Here is a 25513-nt window from a genome sequence, read left to right as displayed (position 1 = left end):
CATGTTTTCCATGTCAGTTTTCCAAAGGAGAGCCTCCTGGTAACATGCAGATTTGCCATGCAAGCCAATGAGAAGAGCCCACATGCAAATAGGAGCCTCTCCTCTTTAGAAGTACATATTGTTGCTTATATGAAGGAAGAAGTGGAGAGGGCTATATGTTCCCCCTAAAGCATTTTCTCAGCACTGGATGCTATTAATACTAGAACAAGCCTTCTAATTCTCACATCCTGAGAAATCTTCACAATCTGGGTAGTGCTTTAAAATATAGTGAGTCATGTCAAGATACATTTTTAACATCTGTCATTATTACTAGTGTTTATATATGCCCTTTTCCTGTGTGCTACACAAGTTAGTTCTCCATATTCCTTGCAACAATACAGTAGGGAAGATCAATATCATTTCTCTGTATAACAGACTGAGGAACAGAGATGAAAATAAGAGAATAAGAGGGTGTCTAAGGTTCATGATCAGTCTGAGAGCTGAAGCTTGATTTTCTGTTTTATTGTTTTATGCCACTGAAAGGCTGAAATCAAAATGTAAAATTCACTAGAAAAGTGATATTATTTTTATTTAAAGTATCAATAGACTGCTGTTCAGCAGTGTTTTGAGGGTGACATGCAATAGCATAATAAAACCCAAACTTGAAAACAGTGAATCACAAGCATCAAACAAAATACAGCTGTGCAATAAAATATGATAAAATACTAGCATAACATCCCATCAGAAACTTAAAAGACCTAGGGAAATAAACAGTTTTCACCTGTTATAAGAAAGAAATCAAGTGGGGAAGGAATGGAAATTCTAGATATGTGCTGCCACAGCAGAAAACATTCTAAATTTTGCCACTACCCACCTAATTTCCAATGGCTACTGGACCTGGAGCAGGTCATCAGAGATTATTCTTAACAGCCAAGCCATGTCACGCTGGCTTCACTGCATGAAAAGGGGCAACCACCACTTTTTTCTCAATCATACTTAAATTTACCATATGCTTTCTCCTGCAAGGTCAAGGAATACATCCCAACACAGTAATGACATAATGTACTACACTATAAAGATGCAACATTCCTTGTTCTCAAATGTCAAACTAATTGCTGTTGTTGCTAATTAGCTGTCCTGTTTCACCAGAAAGGTACCTGTGATTTTGTATTATTCACAAAATTCCTTAATAAATATTATTTATCTTATTATCTTCTTTGAACACTATTCTATCAATATGATCAACCTGATTAAACATCAGCAGAAGGCTGGCTTTCCAATATTCTTGGGGTATCTTCTTTATGAGAAGTGGTCTTTCAAATGCATGGGAGCAGTCACAAGGAAAGATTAAAGGGGTGGGTGATCATTTATTATAATTGCATGGACTTATATGTCCCATATGGTTTTAGCTTTCTTGTAGCCCTGCAGTCTTCACTGGTCACAATCTGATCACAACCAACCTCTTCTGATTTGGGAGATGCAGTACCTCTTAAGAGCTTCAGTCTCTTGTATTGATACAGGATTTGCTGCTCACCATCTTTCTTTCTTTCTTTCTTTCTTTCTTTCTTTCTTTCTTTCTTTCTTTCTATTTTGAATCATCCAGGACCTGTTGTCCAAAAGTAACTTTCCACATCTCTGTACTGCATTCCCTTGGTTAAGACAGTACAACTATCTTTTCGAGCATATATAGGATACATTAATTTTGACAATACTTCTAAGAGCTAAATATGTGAAGGGGAACATTCGGGTCTAGATGTACAGTATTTAGGCTTAGAGCATGTTGAAATAAATTAGTCATATCTTCAATTAGTCATATATCTGTCTGATACTTACAGAGCAACCCTTGTATATTCAACTCTTCCCAAATACTAAATTCTGTGACCGTGATGTCTGCACATGTATTTGGAACCCTCATTCTTGTGATTTGTGTCACCAATGGGAGCAACTAGTATTAACAGTTCTGTGAATAGTATCTTGCCTGTCTTGCCCCTAACCAGTTGAACTTTGTTATTACCTGTTTGGTTTATATATTTGACTACTATATCATAAAATTCTTACCTCTTACGTTACTAGAAAATGCATCTAAATTAGAACTCTTTAATCCCATCCTTGCCCCCATCACAATGTTTTGTCTTTCTTCTTTTCTTGCTCAACTGTTGTTGTTGTTGTTGTTTTTTGGGGGGGAGGAAGGATCTCTATGTATGTCTCTCCCCTGTCCCCTGCTTCTATCCCAGCACTCACGCAGCCCAGTACTCAGTTCCATTTAATGAAGCTGCTGATTCATGGAAGTTTCTGATTTAGAAATGGAGTTTGCTTTTCAAGGGTTTGGAGCTATTGATATATATGGGAAAATTCAAAACAAAATGAACCAAAAAGATAAAAACATGTGGCACCTTAAAGAGTAACTATTATATTTTAAAGTAAGCTTTTGTGGATATGTCCACTTTGGTGGCAAGAATATGGAGGAAAGCAGCTGAAATAAAATGTATACGCATGATGGACACCCATCGAAATAAAGCTTGGATCCAGACAAATGTGTCAAGTTAGATTCACTGAAACCAAGGGGCAAGATAATCATTTTTATGAACTTAAAACTCCATTGATTTCTGTGCTAAGCATGATTATGTCTGGATCCAGCTAACTTGTAGGTTGAATCAGTCAGAAATGTGAGCACTCTTCACATGAATTACTTTTCTGCATTTATTTGTGGAGAACGCAAATAACATAAGAACAATACTTGCTTTCTCACTCTTAAGAGTACTTGACTTCATTCTGAACAAGCATGAGGGAGCAGAAGGATGAGGGGGGTACAAATATTTATTCCTGGATGACTCTCAAGAAGTTATTATAATGTTTGATGGCACTTGAATGGTCCATAGGGATGACCCCAGCATATTCAGCCTGAGGCTTGCCCTTATAGCCTTCTTCCATGGTGAATGGTTATTTGTTTAAGTGTTAGTTTTAAAAAATATAAGAACCTAATACCAAGAAGGAAGAAAAGGGTGAGGAAAAAACAGTAAGTCTTCAATCTTTTCTGGCCAAGGGTTCATTTTAATATTCAGCTTCTAGGTTTTCTAATCAGCTTTATTATTTATTTATTATGATTATTTGTCATGTCAAAGTACACATTGTATATATACATTCAGCCTGTTTTATGCACTTGCTTTGGGGCAGAGGGAATTTTTTCTTAGAAACCCAAACAAACCTTAGCCATACTTCACATGCTGTACTAATACTGAACTTTTTCACTGGGTGACTAGCATAAATAACTTCCTCTCAACAACAGCTGGCACCTGCATCGAGATAATGGGCTATATCGGCATTGGCATTGGTCTGGACAGGGCAACTTATAAATATTTAGAAACCATTTTAGAAATCACAGTTTCTGTATGACTGGTTCCATGAACTGGGCAACATCTTCTGAACGTACCGTATAAGAGCAAGGACTGTAGAGCCACCTGAGAACCACATTCCATAGCAGCAGGGCAGCTGCAAAACCCAGCTGCTATGTGCCCCCTTTCATCCTAACATGAAGCCTATGCACTGTGATGTTAGCAGGCTAACAGTGTGGCCATAGTAGAATATCACACTGAATGAAGTGTGGCGATATCCAGCAGAGAAGAGCAATGGCTCTCAAGCAGTTGATTAATCTCCTGTCATTTACATTCATTAAAGCCAATTTGCTTGAGATGGATCAAAATGTCTAGGCAATTAGCTTCAGGCAGAAAGTTAATCTCAAATTTCCAGGCATCTCTGAGATAAAACTGGTTACAATTGTACCATCAGCCTCAACAAGTCTGAGATAACTAAATTTCCAGTTTTACAGCCCCCCTTTAAAAATTTAGAAACAATTATGAGTCTTGAGGCATTTTTGAAAGATTAACCAGTTTATTATGACATAAGCTAAAACTGGACAACACAAAGCACTGGAACCCATCTCTTTTTGCCGGAGGGGGGAAGCTGGTGGTGCATTGGCCAAAAAAGATATGTAGGGAGTCAGTGTATTGTTTTCAAGTTGATTAGTGTTCCTGGGGAAAAAATTAATTAACTTGAAAACAAGATGTATTCACTCATACACCTGGTTTCAAAGCCCAAACTCTGATGATTCACCAAAAAGCACTTTAGTTTTTTTTAAAAAGGCAGCAGGATGCTTGTTCCTTGCTTTACCATTGATTAGCACCTTAGAAGCTGCCCAAAATTGGTAATCAACTGGAAAACAGGGTCTCCACAAACCTCGTTTTAATGCAAATTGTGGTACTACATTGCCTTCGACAGTGTATGAGTCACTTTTTAGTTCCAAGTGAGTGGGGACTGGACACTCTACATACCCATTGATTTTGCTTACCCCAAACATAAGCTTTTGCAGATGACTATCCAGTTCATCAGATGTTTGAAATGTTATCTTGAGTTGTAGGTATATACACCATGGTATCCACTGAGGAAGCAGGGATAAATAGTAAAGGAAGTGGGACATGTAGAAAGTGCATGCAGTGACAGTCATATTACTAAGATTGGCCATTCACAAAGCAGTTGTTACTGATAACACAAACATTCTGGCATGGGTGATCCACTTAACACGCATGGGCTGAAATTCCTGTTACTTAATGTAGTAAGTCACAACTAGAATAGGCATGGGGCGGTATATAAGTCAAATAAATAAATAAATAAATAAATAAATAAATAAATAAATAAATAAATAAATAAATAAATAAATAAATAAATAAATAAATAAATAAATAAATAAATAAAAACAACCTTCAGAACACGGCCAAAGAGCCCGAAAAACCCACAACAACCACTATGTATAATTTCTAGACTGCTATCAGATTTTCTCTTTTGCCATGGGCACGGTCTCGTTTCAGTACTATAAACAGTAGTTTTCTTTATGTTATTTCAGAAGCAGTTCTGCTGATTTTTAAGAATTTAGGGTTCTAAAGAACTGACCTTTTAGAAGTTTATGTGCTATTTGTTGGAAGGATTAGTACAGAGAGACCAGGAGTGAATCTTAGTTTCATCTTATAGTTTGTAGATCATGTTATTATCGTTGTATGTTGCTTCAGTCATTTGGCACAAATGTCTAATAAATGTAGTAAATACAATGATAAAATAGAGGAGAAATGAGAGCCTCTTTTTGGAATACACTTTTTCTATTAAAGATGATTCAAAGCTTTTGTATAGCAGCAGCATCGGCCTATAAAACATGAGCAGTTTCCTACGTATACAAGATGAGGAATCTCTCGCGCTCAAAATGTTTTGGATTGCTGCCTGCACAATTCCTTTGCACTGGTCATGCAAGCTGATGTTTCTAGGAAGTGAACAGGTTGGGGGAGCTCCTGGCTTCATCCCTAAGCCTGGATGTCCAAGTCTCAGAGGTGGCCAGGAGTGTATTTGTACAATTAAAACTACTGTTTCAGCTGTGTCCGTTTCTTGAGAGACCTGATCTGGCCACTGTGATACATGCCCTAGTTGCTTCCTGGCTGGATTACTGTAACACACTTTGTTTATACAAAGATTATACATGCCCATCATGGCTTATCATCGGTGATGGACTTTTTCACCAGAAATCTCTTCAGCCCAAAGAAGCAGCTATAAACTTTTCTGATGATTTTGAGAGTTTGACAGCAGTGCTGGGTCTACTACTCCTGAATCAATGTCCCTAACTGTCATGCTGCTTCCCCCCCCCCATGAGCAGTACTTCTTGTTTTGCACAAGGAACATTGGTTCAAATAGTTTTCCTGATAAAATGTTATGTATGGAAGAATATCTCCCTAGCCCTATTTGGGTTTTCAAACAATGCTTTAGAGCAACATATAAAGAGGAAGGATGAGCTCAAAGTTGGCTCTACCCCTTCTGTCTTGCTCTCATCATGTGGAAGGCAAAATCTAAAGCAGACAGCATTTCCTATTCATGAAGGCTCTCGACACAATATAGAAAGGTTCTGCGTGCAGAGCTTCTGCACATAAGAAGGGCTCTCCTCTTCTGTTGCTTACCCTCAACATGAGAGGAGCAGTAAGAATGGGATCAAGGAGATAGAGATAGCATGCTTGTGTTCATTCTCCCTTCTTGTGTGTTGTTGCAAAGTAGTATCTGAAACCTGATTATGTCTTAAGGCTCTCAAATCAAGTCCTAGTTGAACTGTGCAAGTGCCACGCTGTCTGTTCTAGGGAAAAATCTGTGTGAGCAAATCAGAGTTCAGTACAGCTTGATGCCAGCAAAAATCTTACAAAATTTTGAAAAATGGAAACATAAATAGAGGTGGGGAAAATATGTTTCGATGTGTATTCTCTAGCATAATCTACATGATAGCCTCCCTTTTCTTCTTAACTGCAGGAGGGTTGAAGCTTGGGTTGGATTAGAATAGTTGTGCCCTAGATTGTTGAACACCCAGTAAAGAATACCCCCATTTTTGGGCTCTAAGAAGTGGGACATTATTGTTGAATAAATGAAAGATTAAAATATTTGGAAGAGGACTTATAATTTCTATGACTACAATCAGACACCATCCAGTATGGATTATAACCTCTAACAAAGAATATTGTAGTCTGTGTATAATCGGAAAAATCTGTTTCATTTTAGTTAAGAAACAAACATTTTATGCATTAGTATTTTGGCAGCGAGTGAGATCTAATAATGTGTTCCAAGTGGGGGGAAATCACTGAACAAGAAAACATCAGGAAACCATAACAGCTGTGACCTGCCTGTGAAATGGGAAAAATGATGAGTATTGCTAGATAAATTCAACCATTCAAAGGGGTCTCTAAGGCACTCAGCCTCCGCAGGCTTCTTCTCCCTCTCAGTTCTTGATTCCCCTGGCCTGGTTTAGAGTCCAGCTAGATCTGAGTCATCAGAGGGACTGAACCATCTGTGTGGGATTCCACTATTCAATGATTTCCAGATAGGTTTAATATAATTGGATCCTGAAATGAACAGGGTGTGTAATCCTAGCAGTCTTTATCGGTCAAGGATGGGAGAATTAGCAATTCACAGTAAAAACAAAAAAATGTGGAGCTACTGAGTGATCTTTGCAAAAGCTGTGGGAGTAGGTGGAAGAGTGTTCCATGCACAGAACAGCAGAATGTTAACAGTACTAGGCCATGTCACTTAATAACATTATTGATCCCACCCTTATGGTACCATAGGATCAGGGTATTCATCCAGTTCTGGACCTCACAGAATGCATGAGACAAGCAAAAATGATCTCATGCAAAGAGGTTCCCAAACTTTTTTGCCCCGTAGACCACTTGCCGACTTATTTGTTTTCCATAGACCCCCTGCCCCCTGCAAAGCTTTGATACAAGTCTAAACTTGCACCCCCAATTTTTTTCTCTGTCGTGGAACCCCTGCAAGTCAAAATCAACCCCAGAGGGTCCATATAGATCACTTTGAGAACCTAATTTAAAAATATGTTGAGGGTTAATTATGGGAGCCTGAGTTAAGCATGTCCTGAGATACATCCTCAGATCACAAAGAGTACTGACCGGTGTTGTCTTGCATGGACTCTGTGTCCATTAAAACTCAACCCAAATTCTCTTGTAGTTGCAATGAGTGACCATGCACCCTATTTTGCAAAAGGCAGTCCTCTAACAAAGGTATATTACAGTACTGTACAGTCCTCAGTTTGAAGAACTGTTTGGTCCACTTCTGGTTTCAAAATACTGTAATGAAACATAGGGAGATTGGACAGTGCTTTGAAGTTGCTCATCAGCAATATCTGGACACCAGTCATCTAGACATAGTTTTCCCCATTATGGTGGGATGTATTTTATGTTTACGTAAATTGTAATTATTTCTATAGTTTTGTCTACATATTAAATTATCATATGCAAATCTATATCCTCTTCTGTCTACATTTTTTTTGGCAAAGCGTAGATGACCTTATCAACAACAGATCAACAATAACAGAAAAGCTTCCTTTAGAGGAAAACTCTTGTGAATATCATGAAACCAGAATATCCATGAACCTGCCTGTGAAATAAGGAAGATGATGCGTACTGCCATAGGCTCCATCCAATACAACAGGGTCTCAGCCCTTCCAGTCTCCTCCCAATCCCACACTTTTATCCTAGCCTCTTCTGATTTAGTCTTGAGAGTTTGAGATCTGTGAAGATCTGTGGGCTTGGTGTCCACAAAGCGGATAGGTTTGGTGTGGTGCTGCTTTATTTTGTTCATTATTTGCTAGTACCTCTCAATGTACTTTTGGAGGGGCAATGCCAGCCAAACAATAGACTTTTCCCATGGGGGTAGGTTTCAGGCAGCCAGAAATAATCCTTCAAGTTTCATTAAGAGTTACATACACATGTTTGACATATGCTGATTTATACCATGTGGTTATTGCATATTCTGCAGTGGACAAAGCTGCTCTTATTGTTTGTGGGTGTGCAGTCCAGTCTGGCCCAGACAGTTTCCCAAGTATGTTATTTCTGGCGGCAACTTTCTATTTAGTGTTTAGACAATGTTAGCTAAGTATTGCACTGTAAAAAATTTACAGTTCTGCATACTAGCCAGCAGGGATGCAAGGCAGTGCACGAATTAGTTCTGGAAATCTATAGTCCAGAACATTTTTTGAAATGATACAATTGGCAGAACTTGACTGGGCTAATCTGTAAAATGTCCATTAAAACAATGGCAGAGGGACTAGTTTAGCTTTTTGCAAAGAGGTCTGAGTCTGGGGCCTAAAATCTAAATTGAGAGTCATCCACCCAACCTTGCTACGTTCCTTAACTAATAAGACCAAAAAAGAGATGATTTGGAAGTTGGCCAAGTAAATGTTTATACAGGTCTTTGTAATTTCCTTTCAGTAGCTAGACCCACTGCAAGAGCCAAAAATGTTACTGGTCCTTCAGGATTTTGTGGCATGGACAGAACTTAAATATCTGGGAGGTCTGAATTTCCCAGAAGATCTACTTACGGTAATTGTGGTGCTATTTGGGTTTTCACCTTTCAGAGAGCTGAAGAGGCAATTGTTAAATAGTTTCTATGGATAGGCTAATCAGTGCTATGGACCATGGTAACTAAGCAGAACATCTAGGTTCAGAAGTAATTCACTTCAGAATTAGCTTCTGAATAGCACTGGCAGGAAGGGGCTGTGTCTTCATGCCCTGTGTATAAGCCTCCTGGAAGAATCTAGCTGGCTGTTGCAGGAAACAGGTTTGTGGAGTAGACAAACTTTAGGTCTCTCTGAGGAGCAGCCTGTCTTTTCTAGTCATAAAACCTCAGTTTGAAGGTTTGTGCTAGTTTGTCAGTGCAGCACCAAAGGGGCCACATGTTCCTTCCCCCCCCCAGCCAGCCCCCTCCCCAATTCATCAGCTGGCATGCACTGCTCTTCTCCTCTTTGCATGATTGTTCAGTCACAGCAGGAGCTTGTGCTTCCCTCCTCTGGCAGCTGCCCACTCAGAGGAGGAGGAGGAAAGTCAGGGATTCCTGTAACACTGCTTTTGTGTGGGCAGCTGCTGGAGGAGGCAAAGGAGGGGAGCACAAGCTCCTGCTGTAACTGGACAATCACACGAAGAGCAGGAGAAGAGCAGCACATGCCAGCTGGTGAGTGGGGGAGCTGGCCAGGGGATGGGGGAAAGGAATGTACAGAGCCTGTGGTGCCACACCAGTGAAGAACCAGCAGGAACCTCCAAACTGATGTTCATGCCCATCTCTATTCACAGTGGCTAAGCTGGAGAGCCCGATAGGGGGAAGTGATAAAAGGAAGACAGTGGCAAGAGATGATAAATGAACAAGAAGGCCCAGGCAGAACAAGAGTCCTCTGCAGTAATGCATATGAAAATCAGTCTGCACCCAAGCATAAACTCCAGTGATGTAGCAGCACTAAAAGTCCCACATCTCCAGCCCACTACATATATCAAGATCAACTGACTAAACCTTAAACCATCCCCAATAAACGGGCCTGAAATATTTGTTTGTTTAAAATGTTCATTTAAAATGTTTTTACCCTGCCTTTCTTCTTAGAAAGTTCCCAAGGCAGATTATATCATTAAAAGCTAATGAAAAGCTAACAGCATTGAGAATATAGTACTGAAAGAATCGAACAAATACCACACTAAAGATGGTAAACAAAAGCAACAATGAAACACATTCAAAGCAGTAAAGTACATTTAACAGAGTAACCATACTAGCTAGAGGATTCTGGGAGTTGTAGTCCTCGAAAATAACTTTTGCGACCACTGTTTCAAGTTGGGCTGCTGCTAGATGCTCTATGTGTGAGCTGCCATCATATACCAAGCCAACTCGTTTAGTTCAGTTTAATCTGCTCTGACTGATGTCAGACCCTCCATATCTGAGTAACAGTTCTTCTGAACCCTGTAATCTGACAACCTAGCAACTGGATACAGTGAGGATTTCATTTAGGATCAGGAAACAGGTTGCATGCAAAATATCTTAGAGTATATTTACATCTCTCCTGATGCAATGGGTACAGCACAAAACAAATCCACCCCCCAAAAAAATCTGCAATGAATTGGGCTGTTTCATGATTCATTTTGTGGCACTTCAGGGAAACATGCCTGCCCACAGAATAAAATGTGACACTGTTTTACCGGTTTGTTGCCATCTCTAATTCTGAACTATGCCCGGTCACATATATGATGACCGCTGCTTGCAACATCTGCCCAAGTTGATATTTTCTGTATATTATTTAGCTATCAGTAGCTTATATCCATCTTGGACACTCTCCATTGCTTTGGAAAAAGAGGAAAAACCAATAAGGCACAGTCTGAATGAGATGAGTACCTATCATCTAAATAACAATCTCTGTAGTCATCTGCATAATTGCCAATTATTTAAAAAAAATTCAACCTTAGAGAGGGCTTGTGGGAGAACTGTTGAGTGTTTTATTCCATTCATCCTGGTTTTGCCCATGCCATCCTTCTCCTTTTGATGATAAGAGCCGTTTCATAACTCATACCTAGTCTCATGCTAATTGTAGTGTATACAAGGGAAAATATGTGGAATAATAACATATTTGATTTCTTGACTTGACAAACCTTGAAGGTGCCTTCTTCTACTAATCAGGCATTTCAGCAAGCAATGGGGGAAGCAGCAGCTTGTTCAGAGAGTAACTCTGCCAAGTCATAAATTGTTGTTTAATCATATCAGCATTTTGTAAAAACAGCAGCAACCCAGCATTGTAACCACATGGTGGAACAAAGCCCACACAACAGAGCAAGCAGTTAGAAGAGAGTGCCAAGGGAATGAGAGGTTCTACTCTGTCTTGTCTTGCAGTGCGTGCTGCTTGTTTTCTTGATGTCCCAGCTGCTAACTGGAAAGCTAGCGGGGTGAGGGTGGAGGAGTGAGTGAGTAACAAACTAGATCTGTTTTCATTCACAGATATCACAACCCAGTCATCTGTTTGTCCTGGGCTTCTGCCAGCTATTGTGTCAATTCCCACACCCACTTTCCTTCCTTGCCTAGAAAGTCTTTACTTCTGCCCATCTCCCTTCCTCGTTCCCTCCTCTCTTCCCAGCTTGCCCCCATCTAGATCGGGAATGGACATGTTCTGAGCATGACTGACTGTAAGGAAAGCACCAAAAAGAAAAAATGAGTCACTACCTTTGCCCTCTCCCCAACACACTCCCACAGTACTTTTCAATCCATGGAACAAATAGCCAAAAAGCCTGATCTCAGTAAATCTTGCAGCTAGACAACAAGTTGTGTGACTGTCTTGAAGCAATCTGTTGTTATTATTATGACTATCTCATTAATACATGTTTAGCACCAGTGATACGTTCAGTACTGTACAGTATCTGGCACTCTACTGTATAGAAAAGAGATATGTTTGTAGTTGTGTTGGATCAGTAGTGAGGAACCTTTTTTTCTGCCAGAGTAGTGAACTGGGTTCTAGGCAAACATGTTGGGATCACATGCTAGCAGTGCAAAGAGCATCTCACTGCTTGTATGCAGTTCCATCATGGTTGCGCAGACCACATTCACTCATCCTCTCCCTCTGTTTCTCTCATACATAAGCATTTGCTATCAAGTCACTTCTGACTTACAGAGCCCCCGTGAACGAGTGGCCACCGAAAGGTCCTTTTCTTAACAGCCCTGCTCAAGACTACGGCTTCCTTTACTGAGTCATTCCGTTTCATATTTTGTCTTCCCTTTTTTCCCTCTTATCTTCAACTTTTCCCACCATTATTGTCTTTTTCAAGGAGCCCTCCTCTCTGATGCACAAGTTAACATGGTGAGGAGATCTGAGTGTGTCAAAGAAGCTGACAGCAATGTTGTCAAAAGGCTGGACTCTGTTATGAGTCTGGATGTCTAGTAGGGTCACCCAATGAGGAATAGGTAAAGCTGAGATTTCGGCCTAAGATGCATCCACTCTCTTTATGACAAATACTGTAGTCACCTCAGCAGAAAAGACTTGAAATTCCCAGTCCTGATGGGAACCTGAAGGGCAGCTACTGAGGAGTCTCAGTACTGAAAAGTGAAACTGGTAGAGGATCTTTCCCAAACAACAGTATGGCACAAGATACCTTTTGTCATTGCAGCCTAGAAGAACGCCATGAACTACTCCTGAATATTTTGCACCTTGAAACCCCTGTAATGAGAGAATCGGGGGGGGGGGGCTCATACAGTATTTGCATGTATTACAGAAGTGATTTTTCAGCAGAGTGGATTGTGTTGGGGAGGGGAAAGTCTACCCTTCCATCCCAACAGTAACCTCTCCAAATGCCCCCTCTGAGTTAGGCTTTAAAAAACCTACAATAAACACCCGGGGGGGGGGGGGCTTTCAGAAGTCTCATTGCACTGTTCAGTGGAACCCTCTTATCTTTTATTGCTGATTTCAAGTAAGACCAGGAGGGAGTTGGCAGGCCACATGGGGACCTTCCATTGGCTGTATTAGACCCACGTGCCCAAAGTTCCCATCCCTGCTTTAAAACCATCTGCCCTGCTGGTGGTGATCCTGTCCCATTGCCCTTCTCCACTCCCCATGCAGGCATCCTTTTGGACCCTTAGCAATTCAGCAGGATGTTCTGTTTTATCACTGCATGTTTTCTAGCAACTGCAGCCATCTGCAGAAGGCATCTGTGTGCTGTGCAATTTGAAACAAAAATAATTTTAAAAGTGCTATTTAAGGGCACACTTGAATTTTCTTGTTCTTTTGAAGTTTTTTTTGTTGTTGTTCTGATTCATACAACAAAGTGGGGGAAAATGACGGCAGCAGTTTTTATTGGTTTGCTTGTTCAGTTTTTATTGGTTTTCCTATTCAGAAAAGCACCTGAAAGTTTGGGTAATGTATGCATTCATTTAAATGTAACTGAGGAATTGGTTGCTTCAAAAGATAGTTAATCAATACATGTATTTCCTACCCATTTTAACTTAATTTGCCACCAGTCTGAAAACTTCCCTGGAACTGAGTTCATTGTTGAAATACCATCTCCTAGAATCCAAGGCCTTGTGCTCAGTTTTGACAGGACACAAGATAGGGTGGGTACAAACCACCAGTCGCTGAGCACTGCAACAGGTGTTTGGTGGTTCAACACCCCACCTCCTCCAGTGGGCACCCAGGTGAAAGCAGCATCCTGGCTTCCCTGTCCTGCCTCCTCCTGGTGCACCCCCTGATGGGCAAATGCCAGAGGAGGCAGGGTGCTGAACCACCAATCACCTGTTGGAGTACTCAGCAAACCAAGACGAACCATCAAACCAGTGGTTCATGCCTATCTCTAGACACAAACTATATTAATTCTCTTTCAACTTACCAACCTTCTCCTTTTTCCACCCCTATAACTGTCCAAGTCCCAAATTAACAGCAAAGAGAAACTAGGGACTCCAGTTGCCTCAAGCATCTGGATTCTCAGTCTGCCCTCTTTTATATATATTTTGTTCAATAAGATCTTTTTCATAAAGCCAGTGTGTTGCCCTATAAGAGGCACTAGGAATCGGAAGGCTTATGCTTTGCTGTCAAATTAGAAAAAGGCTCTTCAGGAAGATAATGTCCCACAGAAAAATAGGGCATATTTAAAGACTCACCCCTCCCCCCCCCCCCCCCCCCGTGTAGCACCACACATACTTCCATGTGGAACGTGTAAGAGGGTTCTTTTTAAGGAGTAAGGTGGGATTAAAACACTTTAAATAAATAAATCTAGCCCTTTCTTTTAGCTGGCCTCATGCCTTCCCTCCTCCTCTCCTTAGAGCTGACCACAGACAGCATTCTCAGGATGAAAAAAATTGTCACATTAAAACCAAATGGTGTCATTAAGAAACATTAATGTTGTTATCAGTGGGCATTAATAAGCATGGCAGCACATCAGTGTCCATTAACTTAACTCATGTTGGGGACAGCAGTGGCCATGCGGTGATATGTGAATCTCTTTGGGCATTTACAGCTGAGTAGCCTCCAAGCAGACAACACATTGACAGCACTATTAAAGTAAAATTTGCACATCCTGGGTGGCATTGACGTGTCATAGCCAAGCCTAGCTCCCAACCAACAAGCTCTTGTGTGTTTAGCCATTAGAGAAAATGCAGGGGAAAATAAAACAGCTTTGGAAGGCTTTATGAAGAATGACAGCTCCCTTTGGGAATCTTCTTCTTTGGACTTAATCTATAATTTGCTGCAACAGGCTAGCACTGGACATAAATGCAGACATTTGGCTGTATATTGAAACATACAGTAAAAATATAGGTCCATTTTTGTCCAAAGTGGTCTGTTTCTTAGATTTTTTGTACTGTTTGCTTCTCAGTTTCTTGGTTCTTTGGTTCTCTTTTATTTATTTTTCTTTCTCTATAGTTGCTGTCTTGTTGTCTTCATTCTACCAGTATTCTTCTCCTTCCAACCCTACCCCCTATTTAATTTCATTTCTCTATTGTTTCTTGCTTACTTCCTTACCTCTAGAACACACTGCCTCTTGACATCCACATCACTCCTCCTCAAAACGGTTTAAATAATAGCTGTAAACACACCTCTTCTGCTCCCCTTGGCCTCTGCTTCTCCCTTTCATTTGGCCTTTCCCCTGTCATGTACGATGGTGTCTCTTTAGAATGTTAACCTGTGGGAGTTGCTATTGCTGTTGATGTTCCTTGGCTGGGTGTTGACACTGTAAATAACAGTAACAACAAAAGGAGTCGTAGTATGTTTATTAAATATCATGCTAGAAAAGAAAATTGTTTTTGAGTAGACAAGCATACAATTTCTAAAACCCCAATTTCATTCAAATTCCCTTGTACTCATGATATTTAGTACTGCATCCTAGTGCCCATACAATACTGGCCTGAAACTAGTGTTGACAGAGACGGAAAAAAAAAAATCTTGCTTTCTGGTTTGTTTGATTGTTTTTAAAATCACTGCTGGATGGTGATCTCATTTGCTCTCGTGTAAGTTCTGCTTGCGCAGGCCTCCTGCAATCTGGCTAACAATTCTGTAGTGCACTGTCAGATGATACAGAAAGCTAGTAGAGTTGACGCTTTTTAAATTGTCCCATATTGGATAATTATCTGATATATTCAAACAAGGTCCTAGGTGGTAAATACCAGTCTCATGTCTAACTTTACATCCATAGCACTGCTATCCGTTGATTAGGTATGCCTATTAGATAGAGAATTGCATGTAAAGATGTAGTGATCCAACAGTATGTCATTCTCTGAGTAGCTAACACAGATGTTCCTTATCTAAGGCTCATTCCAGAACAGTTATTGAAGATGAAGCAAAGTACTGATATTTGTTTGTGTATGTGAGAGAGAGAGCCTAGGAGGCTGTGATCTATACCTTGACTGAAGTGGATCCATACACCATATGCAGAGTAATATTAATCAGGTTGTGATAAGTATAATTGAAATATTGTATGTGAAATGTTTTGTACACTGTAAAGAGCCATACATATGATATATTATAGTAAAGTTCCATCAGAAAGTGAGATAAACATTTTGGTAACATTTAGGAAATATCTCAAGTAGCACTGGTTATTAATAGAATGTGAGTGATCTCTACATTTTGCTGATAGTTTCCTAAAATTTTAAGTCTCTGGAAATAATTGCCAAGGACCTTTGTTCTAGATGGGTGGGATAGAAATTCAATCAATCAATCAATCAATCAATCAATCAATCAATCAATCAATCAATCAATCAATCAATCAATCAAGACCAGAAGCTTCTGTCGGTATCTGTAATGCCCGTAATATTTTCACATTACTTACTAAAATGTTGGCATCCCATCATGCTTACAGGAATGATATTCAAAAGGGATAGCAAGAATTTATTAAGATGGATATAAAAGTTTTAGAAAGCAATAGCTGGTTGGGAATGATGGAAGTTGTAGTCCTACACTAGTGGAGAGCACCTAGTTGGAAAGGCCAGAGTTAACAGACCTAAAAAAATAACACTGACAAAGTTCTGATTGGGTAAAATTTGACTACATTTGCAGGCATCATAATAAGATGCAGTGATTCCCCAAGGCCACCATTCCAATAGATTATTTCTTCTTAAAAACTTAATCTGTCACCTCTGTTGCAGATTTAACCAGGCAGCAGAATTGTCCAGGTTCTTGCAACCTGGAAGACTTGATGCCTTTATTTTTAATTATAGGAGGGAATATTCTGGAACTGGGGAGTTAAATGAACACTAATGAACTGGAGCAAGGGCGTTCATATCTTTAGTGAGTGGCTACTGCAATTTCTCTTAAAAGCGCTATGCTGCTATATTTAGGTTACTATTTACTATTATACTGTTTAGTGCTGTGCTGAGATGTTCATCAGCCCTTCCATGGAAATCGACTCCCAAGTGATAGCCTGGTGGCAGAGAGCAAAGCTGAGAACACGTGCCAGGAAATGATTTCCAAAGAGGCAAATCTCAGAGAGGCATGGCAATCCCAGCTCCCTTTTCCATTGCCTCCACATACACTTGGCAGGCACACAGTGAAGTGATTTATTTCTTCTGATAAATGGGAAGAAGTGGATGAAAAGATTAAATCATCTCTTCCTGCACTCATAGCAGTGTACTTCTGACCCAGTGCTCTCATAGGGTCAGGCGGAGTCATCAGTAAGGGACTAGAAAGCTGCACAGTGGGCGGGCAGTTTGCAGTCAGTAATTGAAGTGGAATGAGGAAACACACTGTGCTCTTGCCAAGATCCTCTATATCCTGGGGGAGGGGAAACACATCTACTTTCCTTATTAAAGGAGTCAAAACTGGCCAATTCAAGTTTCCTTACTAGGAATTTAATCCTATAGAATTCCACTCAGAAGTAAAACCTCCTCTGATATTTTCAATGCAGCTTGTTCCAAAATATATAGGTTTGTGATTGCTGCCTTAATCATCATCATCATCATCATCATCATCTTAGAATTGCACAGCTGGAAGGGACCCTGTGGATCATTGAGTCCAGCCCCTTTCAAGAAGACATAAGTCCCATCCTCTGGCTCTGCAGTCGGAAACCTAAACCACTCAAAAGACAGCCACATACACACTGTTCAGCCTGTGTAGCCTTATCACTCTCTTCTTGGGTTTTGGGGGTGGATGGGTAAGGTAAAGTTAGTTGTAAAGATGTTTTATTACAGTAAGAGAGAGAGAAAATGATTCCTACTTCTGTGTTTGTAACTTAGGTATTTTGTGTTCAGATTTTCCTATAGCCTTCTTTGGAGAGTATTTGGGGAATCTGAGAGCCAGCATAAAAAAAAAAACAGGATTAGCATCTCTCTGCAATGAGCATTTCTATGACTTTGTATCAAATTTTTAAGTGCTTGGGCAGTTACTAGGCCTGCATAAGAATGGGGTATATATTAACAAACAATTCAGTCCATGGCTGCTAAAATCAGTTGAGGATTGTCTATTGAATAACAATATAATAATACTTTTACAACCATAATTGACAGGTTTAAGATAAACCTGGAGGAATTGTTGAATACAATTTTGTACAATGAAATAAGTGTTTGTTAGAACCAGTGCTGTAGAAAGAAGTAAGGCTAGAATGTATACAGCTGAATTAATTGTAACAGCTGAGGAAGAAATCCCAGGATTGGATAACCCTGGGATAAAGCTAGCAGACCTAGAACACACACTCTGTGGGTTGGTGTTGTTGTGGAGTGCTGTCGTTGTCTTGCTGTGCTGGAGTATCCTGGAAGAAGCCGTGTCTTTGTGCTGTGTATTGGAAGAAGAACTCTGGCTACTGGACTGAACATATGGTATCTGACTGCTGAACTAATTTATAAGGACTTTGACTCTGATTTATGCATTGAACTCTGTGGAAACTGCTGTGTATGACTTCAGGACTGGAAACAAGGAATAAGCTGTACATGTATGTATATATTCTGTAAATAATACGACTATTCTGCTATCAACACTGTTTTATTGCTTGGCGTCTTCATCTCTCAGGGAAGTTATCTTGGTTAGTGCCACCTGGTATATCCTGGTAATACTGCAACTCTGTCAATAACTCAGTGTGAAGTCAGATGCAAATGACTGGGTGTACAGCAATTCAAGTCTCCTTTTATCAGTGATGTCCGTGTCCCTAATTGTGTCTTTAAGAAATGCATACACCCCTATTTCATGTGTTTTGAGCTCTGGAGGTGATCATTGCACCATTTTTTTTAGCTACGTACATACCTACAATTTTTAAAAACGTACACCTAACTGTCTAACGTTTCTATACCCAAGCATACACTTCAACGTAACTCCTGCTTGCAGACTGCTAAATAATAATATGGATAGAGACATGAGGAAGTCAGAATTGTCTGTAATTGTTGAATGTCTGTTGAACAGCAAACTTAACAGTGGGGAACAGTCCTGCATTTTGGAAACATAACTTACCTCAAAGGTCTGTATAAAGGGATATAAACAGAAGATGAAAGTTCTTCCCTAACTTGATCTGCTGGACACCTCTAGTATCTGCTTATAAAGAGATAATCTGTATGTTTTACTTAAGGGTTGATTGAGGCTACTTTAGGTACTTTAGATTTCAGTAAAAGTTAATAAAATACTGTATATCCAAATGTTTGGGTTTCTACTAGCACAATTCTATACTTGTTCACTCAGAAGGAAGTTGTACAGTGTATGCCTAGTAAGTGTACAGTACTTAGGATTCTAGCCTAAATGAGCTCAACATACTAAAAGCCACAGATCCCAACAAATGGCTACTTAACATGGATGAAGCTGTTGCTAACTTCTTTTCATACACCTCTAGGAGGTTTTTTAGTTGAAAGAAACACTGTATGAGTAACACTGGGGTCATTACTTTCCCTCAGGTGCCAAGCTTATGTAATTTTTGCTGTTGTCCATAAATAATATTATTTAATAATCTTATATAGTAAATATTAAATATTAATTTAATATATTACATATTAATTATAAATCTTATTTATTATTTTTAATTATTTTTTCAGACCTTGACAGCAAACTATTTCACTGCTGTTGTAGCTATGAATAATTGGAGGGTACTTGATCCCCCGACTAGACTTATAAAGTGTTTTTTGTAGATGCAGGAGGATTAAATCAGTTCCTATGGCATGAACATAAAAGCCACTTAGGAGACACAGTACCTTTGAGAACATTTCTTTTGAATTCTCTCTAATAATAGTATTCATATGTTACATGCAAGAAAGTAGGAGATAAAGTCAAATACTCTTTTTAGCATCATATATGAAGCACCTGGTGATGGCATTGACATTGCTGGGGCTTTGTTGTTGATTAACATCCTGGAAAGATACCGCTCAGAAATGTGCAGGTTGCCCTTGCTAGGGTTGCAGGTGTCCTGTACCTGCTCTCTGTTTGCTATTCTATGTGCTTTCTGAAACTGCAGTGACCTTTTTGCCATTGCAAAGATATTAATTAGCCACTGCCTGAATTCCTGTGCACACAATGGTGACAAGGCTTTTAAAGTAAGATTTTCTAGCCCTCTTAGCAACCTGTTGCCGAGATAACAGGGCCAACGTGATTCGTCTGTCAGTCCCTCTATTCCACAGTGACAGCACAGCCTGTGATTCAGAGGCATTGTACAGTCTGCTGGGCTGCCATGTACAAGACATTGACACTTTAAATATAAAGTAGCAAGCAAACTATAGTCTCCACCAACACATTTGCCCTCCCCATCCTTTCTTGCTTAGGTTAGATACAAACCAATGTGTCAGGCGGGTTTTGAGAAAAGGCAAGGTTGAAAAGAAAGAGAGTGAAGTAACCTCAAAGAATGTTTGAGCCGCTGCTGAGCCGAACCTCAGCAGCATGACTCGCCTTTGCCTCCCTCCCGGATAGTGCGAGACTTCTGGTATCACAAGATTAGCATAGGAGATGGGGGGGACGCTCAGTTACTTAAGGGCCGTTCCCCCCTCTCCTCTTCCTCTTCCTTTGCTGGCACTCACCCGCCCACCCTTTATTCTAGTGTGAGTTTATCTGGTCGCCTATGGGGCTGGATAGGAAGTTTTGACCCGTATCCTGATTGGCATTTGGATACTGGGATTTTTCTCCTGTCCCACACTGGATCAGGTGTGCTGGCATGTTTAGAGGTGGAAAATCGGTCACACTGGCTGGTAGTGTGGATATAACAGGTTTTGTTTTATTGTATCTGCCACATTTTCTTCTGAAATAGTATGCATACAGTATGTACTGTTCTACACAATGGTGAAAATAATGAAACAGAAATGAATGAATGCTTGTTTATTTTAGCACACTCAACCAAGTTAATTTCAGGCATACACCACCGATGTGGACCACTTGGCACATGATAAAAATGTTTCTGTCCACCCAGGCTTTCCCAGATTCATTTTTTGCTAACTGAGTTCCCAGATTCGTTTTTGCTCATTGAATGTGCTGTTGGCTCTTCTGTTAAATATGTGAAATTGATTGTTGTCTTACTTTAACACTACATTTTATTGCATTGTATTGCACAGTTTTGGTTTTGTGTTGTCTAGTGCTGTGGTAAATTCTTTTGTTCAGTGACACATACATTTAAAACAAATAACAAGTAAAATAAATAAAATCTACATTCTCATTTTAGGGTGGTGACCTGAAGAATGGGAATCTGAAAGGCCATGTACTATCAGGTAAGCATAAACTGAATACTGTCTACATTTACATCCCCAGAATTTTTTTTGTAAAAGTATATAGGTTTCTAGGGTGCTTATTTTTGTATGGAGTTGTGGGTTCCAACTCGTATATGTTATTTTGCTTCCAAGTCAGAGATGGCTATAAACCTTTTAAGTGCAGCAAGAGGAACTGCTTGGGCCTAACCTAATATTCCGTAGCTAGGAAGGCAAGGAGAGGAGAGTGGAGGGATCTAGCTCATATCTCTGCTTCGTGATAACAGCACGGCTGTTCTGCCTCTCCTCCGTTCCCATGGGTAAGGTAAACAGGACAGTGGGCTGCTCCTTTTAGACGCAGACTTCCATGCCTTTCTGTACACAGGAAATATCCATCTTTTCATACAATCAGTGTCAGAGACAAGAAGGACATTCTTTGTGCATAGAAAGGCATGGAAGTCTGTGTTTCCTTCAACATAAGGAAAAAAAACGGATGTCTGGGGAGGAGCAGTGCCAGATGAAATTAGAGAAGGCAGGGCTTGGGAGTGGAGCCTAGTCCCCACAACATCATTCAGCCCATCAATCTGGCCCACTCTTCAATTTTCCTGTCTCTGCTTCCATTCTTAAGCAGGTGTTGGTAGCCAAGATTTTTTTTTTACTTAGTGGGCAATCAGACAGGCATAAAGCTAACAATTTTGTTCACATTTGGGGCAGTTTGTTTCGCCCTGCTTTTTGGCAAACACATGTAAGAGCAATACATCCCACCCCTTTTATGAGATGTCCTGCTCCTTCCTGGCACAGGGCTAGGGTTGCAGTTTATTTGGTGCATTAATAGCACTCCTGAGTATCTCATTCTGAAGTCTGTGTGGTTGCTTAATTCACTCCTAAATATAATTCTCTTCATTGACAACCCTGTGATGCATACAGTAGATTGTGACAATAGGATGGCAGAAAAAAAAACTCTCCTCTATTTTTTTCTTCTCACATTTTTAAAAAATATTTTCCTAAATGACACAGCACTATTTCATATATAAAGGAGTGTCCATGCTAGGTTGATGTATTGTTGTAATGCTATGCCACTCACTAAATTAAACAAAAAGGGGGGGGGGAGTGGCTACAGCTCATGGAATGACAACTGTGACAAAAGGTGAGGAAACGAGCTGGGGTATCAGTAATCAAAAGAGAAAATCAGAGTAATCTGAAGTGCTGTCTGGATCGTTCTTGTGGGAGAAGAAACATTTCCAATGTGAATGGAAGGACAGCCAAGATAAAACAGATCACACAAAGATAAGAGACTTTTAAATGTGACTTGGATCATGCCAAAATTCCATGTCTAGTTGCAACTTTAGTTAGCTTTCAATCAGTACGTTTGGGCTGCTTGTTTGTTCCTACTATGGACAATGTGGGGAGGAAGCCAATGGTGAGCAACTGAAAATTTAAATGTACATACGTGCAAATAGATGCTTGACCAAAATCTATATACCATCATAAGCATTAACTGCATAAATTGCAGTGATCAATTGCGGCTTAGTAAGGAATTGGTACAACTGACATGCAGCTGGGAATAGGAGCAGCAACATAACATTAATTAGTAGCAACTTGCTGCCAGGATTTACACAATTACATTTATAGTTGTTGTTGTTTAGTCGTTAAGTCATCTCCGACTCTTTGTGACCCCATGGACCAGAGCACACCAGGCAGGCCCTCCTGTCTTCCACTGCCTCCCGGATTTACATTAACATAAATCCTGAATAGGATTCTGGCCAGTCTGTGTTACTTAATAATAGCTGGGCTAGAGGAGATTGTTTCTTGTACTTTGTGCAGAGGTTTTCTACAGTTATCAGTCCTATGAGATTCTTACTGATCACTCCTTGGAATTTCTTGCTCTTATTGCAAGAAAATTAAATAAGCCCAAAAGGCTTTTTCTTTTGGATGGTTAGTATCTACACATACTAGAGATAGGAAGTATCGCCTCTACAAATTATATATAGTGGTTATTTAACAAGGATATTCTGGGAGTAGTAACCTGAAAGAGGAACTTTTCCCAAAAGCACAAGCCACTAGCTCTTAAATTGTATTTTCAGGTGCTTCGTGGACTTTGCTTACAAAATTGTCATAGATATTACAAAGTACTAGAAGCATAACAAGTAATGAGAGATACACCTACCACCAGTCATGATGTATTGAATTCCTTTTAAAAGGACTTATTCTTTTTATCTAATTTTCCATTCTCAAAACACACACTGGAAGACCTTTTCATTGGTTAATCACAGGCTGTGGAATACCATTTTTAAGAAAGGCTAGGCTGGCTTCCTCCCTCTTGTCCTAAACGTGAGCAGGCAAAGATATTTTTATTCATGCTGGCTTTTGTTAATCGATTGGTTGCCACAAAAGGGCTTTTAAAAAAAAAGATTTGTGCTGTATTGTGTGTGCACGCACAGTCACATATTTAAATTGCCTTCTAATTCATTGTGTTTTAATATTATAATTGGTTTACATGTTTCAGTATTATAATATTTGGCTTGTTTTTGTCTGTATCGGTTTTTAATCTTGTTGTGAGCCACTTAAAATTACAGTTCTGGGGGAATGGTGGAATATTAGCCAAATAAGTAAATAAATATTCCACATGTTCTATGGCTTTTTTTAATTGCTCAGTTCCAACTGTAAGTCATTAAGGTTTAAGACCATATAACTTCATTTCCCCCCATTCTTCTTCCCAGCATTTTTCTCTTTCTCTTCTTTACTTTCCTGATTGCATAAGTTAGATGTCATGGTCCTTGGGCTGGAACAGTAGCAGATGATATCTTACCAAGTAATTAAGCCGTAAGTGAACACATGTCAGTCAGTTCCCTGCAAACAGGCAGTTAAGCAACACTCCCTCCAATTCCTGGGTGCTTTTGTAAAAACAAATACATAAATAATTATTTGTAAAAGTTTATGTGTTTGTTGTTGTTTAGTCGTTAAGTCCTGTCTGACTCTTTGTGACCCCATGGACCAGAGCACGCCAGGCTCTCTTGTCTTCCACTGCCTCCCGGAGTTGGGTCAAAGTCATGTTGGTCGCTTCAATGACACTGTCCTCTTGCCTTCACACTTTCCCAGCATCAGGGGCTTTTCCAGGGAGTCTTTTCTTCTCATGAGATGGCCAAAGTATTGGAGCCTCAGCTTCAGAATCTGTCCTTCCAGTGAGCACTCAGGGTTATGCGTTACTCCTCTTGAATATACCATACCATGTCTCTTTGTTACATGCTTAACAGGGTAAAAAAAGTTTTTAAAGCATGGTCATTTAACTTCTTTGCTTTTAATTGCAAATGAAATTGACAAAAAATAAGTATCAATAAACAAACTGAAGGTTCCATTTATATCACAGTCCAGCAACTCCATGTAGCACTCTGAGGTTTTACAGGAGGATCATGGATGGGGTAGGAAATTTCATTGGAATATGCTGTGCAGCATCATGTGGGTATGTGCTGAATGCCCAGGCTTTCAAACAGAGGTGGATGCAGCAATGGTGAGGATTCCCCCAAATATTGGGCAATCTCAATATTTGAACAGCAAGTGGGAAATACTGTATTTTCAAAAGGCAGAGCCAATACAGATCGTTTCTTTAAGTAATACCAGAAAATGAAGAAGTGTCAAGTGTGTGCCCCATCGTAATGCCACCCATCTCTCAGGAGTAATTTCATGATAGTTCAGACTTTCCAGTGAGAAACAGATAGACAACATCTCCCTTTATGAGCCTGATGAGGTGTTAAGATCATCAGTCCCACCACCGCCTCTGTGGGGAGGACACACAAGAGTGCTTTCTCCATCACTGCTCTCAAACTCTGGACCTCCCTCCCACTGGTCACCAGGCTGGACCCATCTTTGCTGTCCTTCCATGGGCAAAGGGAGACTTTTCTGATTTTCTTAATCCTACCAATACTTCTTGATTTTAGCTTTTAAATATTGTCTTTTTAAGGAGAAAGAAGGGATAAAGTAAATAGATACTGTAAATAAATACAGAATTTAGTTTAGGCCACCAGTGAGAACTCAGGGACGTGGTTCAGTTTATTGTGGCAAAAAGGAGGGGAGAGGAAGAAAGTGCATCAGCTGTGAATTTAAGCAATTTACATTAAGTGGTTTTAATCATCTGAGGTGCTGTTGAACAGAGATGGATTACCCCCTCTCGATTTGATTAGGATGTGGAGGAATGTTAGCCTCTCCAGTCCCTTCACATCACATTCTCTTTTCTTGAATCCAGCCTGAAATGCCCTCCGAGCTATGATTCCGGTTTTTAACAGTTAGGGAGCATCTGCATACATAATAGCTCTGCTTGGTATTAGGCTCTTTTTCCGCAACACATTTTGGGGGAGGGGAGCAACTGTCATCTCCTAGCAATGTATAAAAGGTTGACAGCAAGCAATGCTTTGCTTTAATTTAAGTCTGAGCTCTTCAGGAATCAAATGTAGCTTCTACCTGCTGATTACCTACAATAACCCATGTACTGGATAAGTATATGGATGCCGAAATAGCAGGACTTTTAGCAGTATTTGAACCTGGGGAGCGAAAGAGAGGTCTGGCGCTTACTTTGTGACTAGCATCCTTTCAG

General features: G+C 40.0%; 1 protein-coding gene across 1 annotated transcript in view; it reads left to right on the top strand.

Annotated features, from left to right (window-relative positions):
* Positions 1 to 25513, top strand: part of PEBP4 (phosphatidylethanolamine binding protein 4) — a 218170-nt gene that overhangs the window by 153091 nt on the left and 39566 nt on the right. Inside the window, exon 5 of the mRNA XM_020780332.3 lies at positions 20904 to 20949. Within this exon, the coding sequence (XP_020635991.2) occupies positions 20904 to 20949 (46 nt within the window). The remainder of the gene's footprint in view (positions 1 to 20903; positions 20950 to 25513) is intronic.

This window comes from Pogona vitticeps, chromosome 8, assembly GCF_051106095.1.
Source record: "Pogona vitticeps strain Pit_001003342236 chromosome 8, PviZW2.1, whole genome shotgun sequence".
NCBI classification, from domain to species: domain Eukaryota; kingdom Metazoa; phylum Chordata; class Lepidosauria; order Squamata; family Agamidae; genus Pogona; species Pogona vitticeps.
This window is presented reverse-complemented; position numbering and strand designations above follow the sequence as displayed.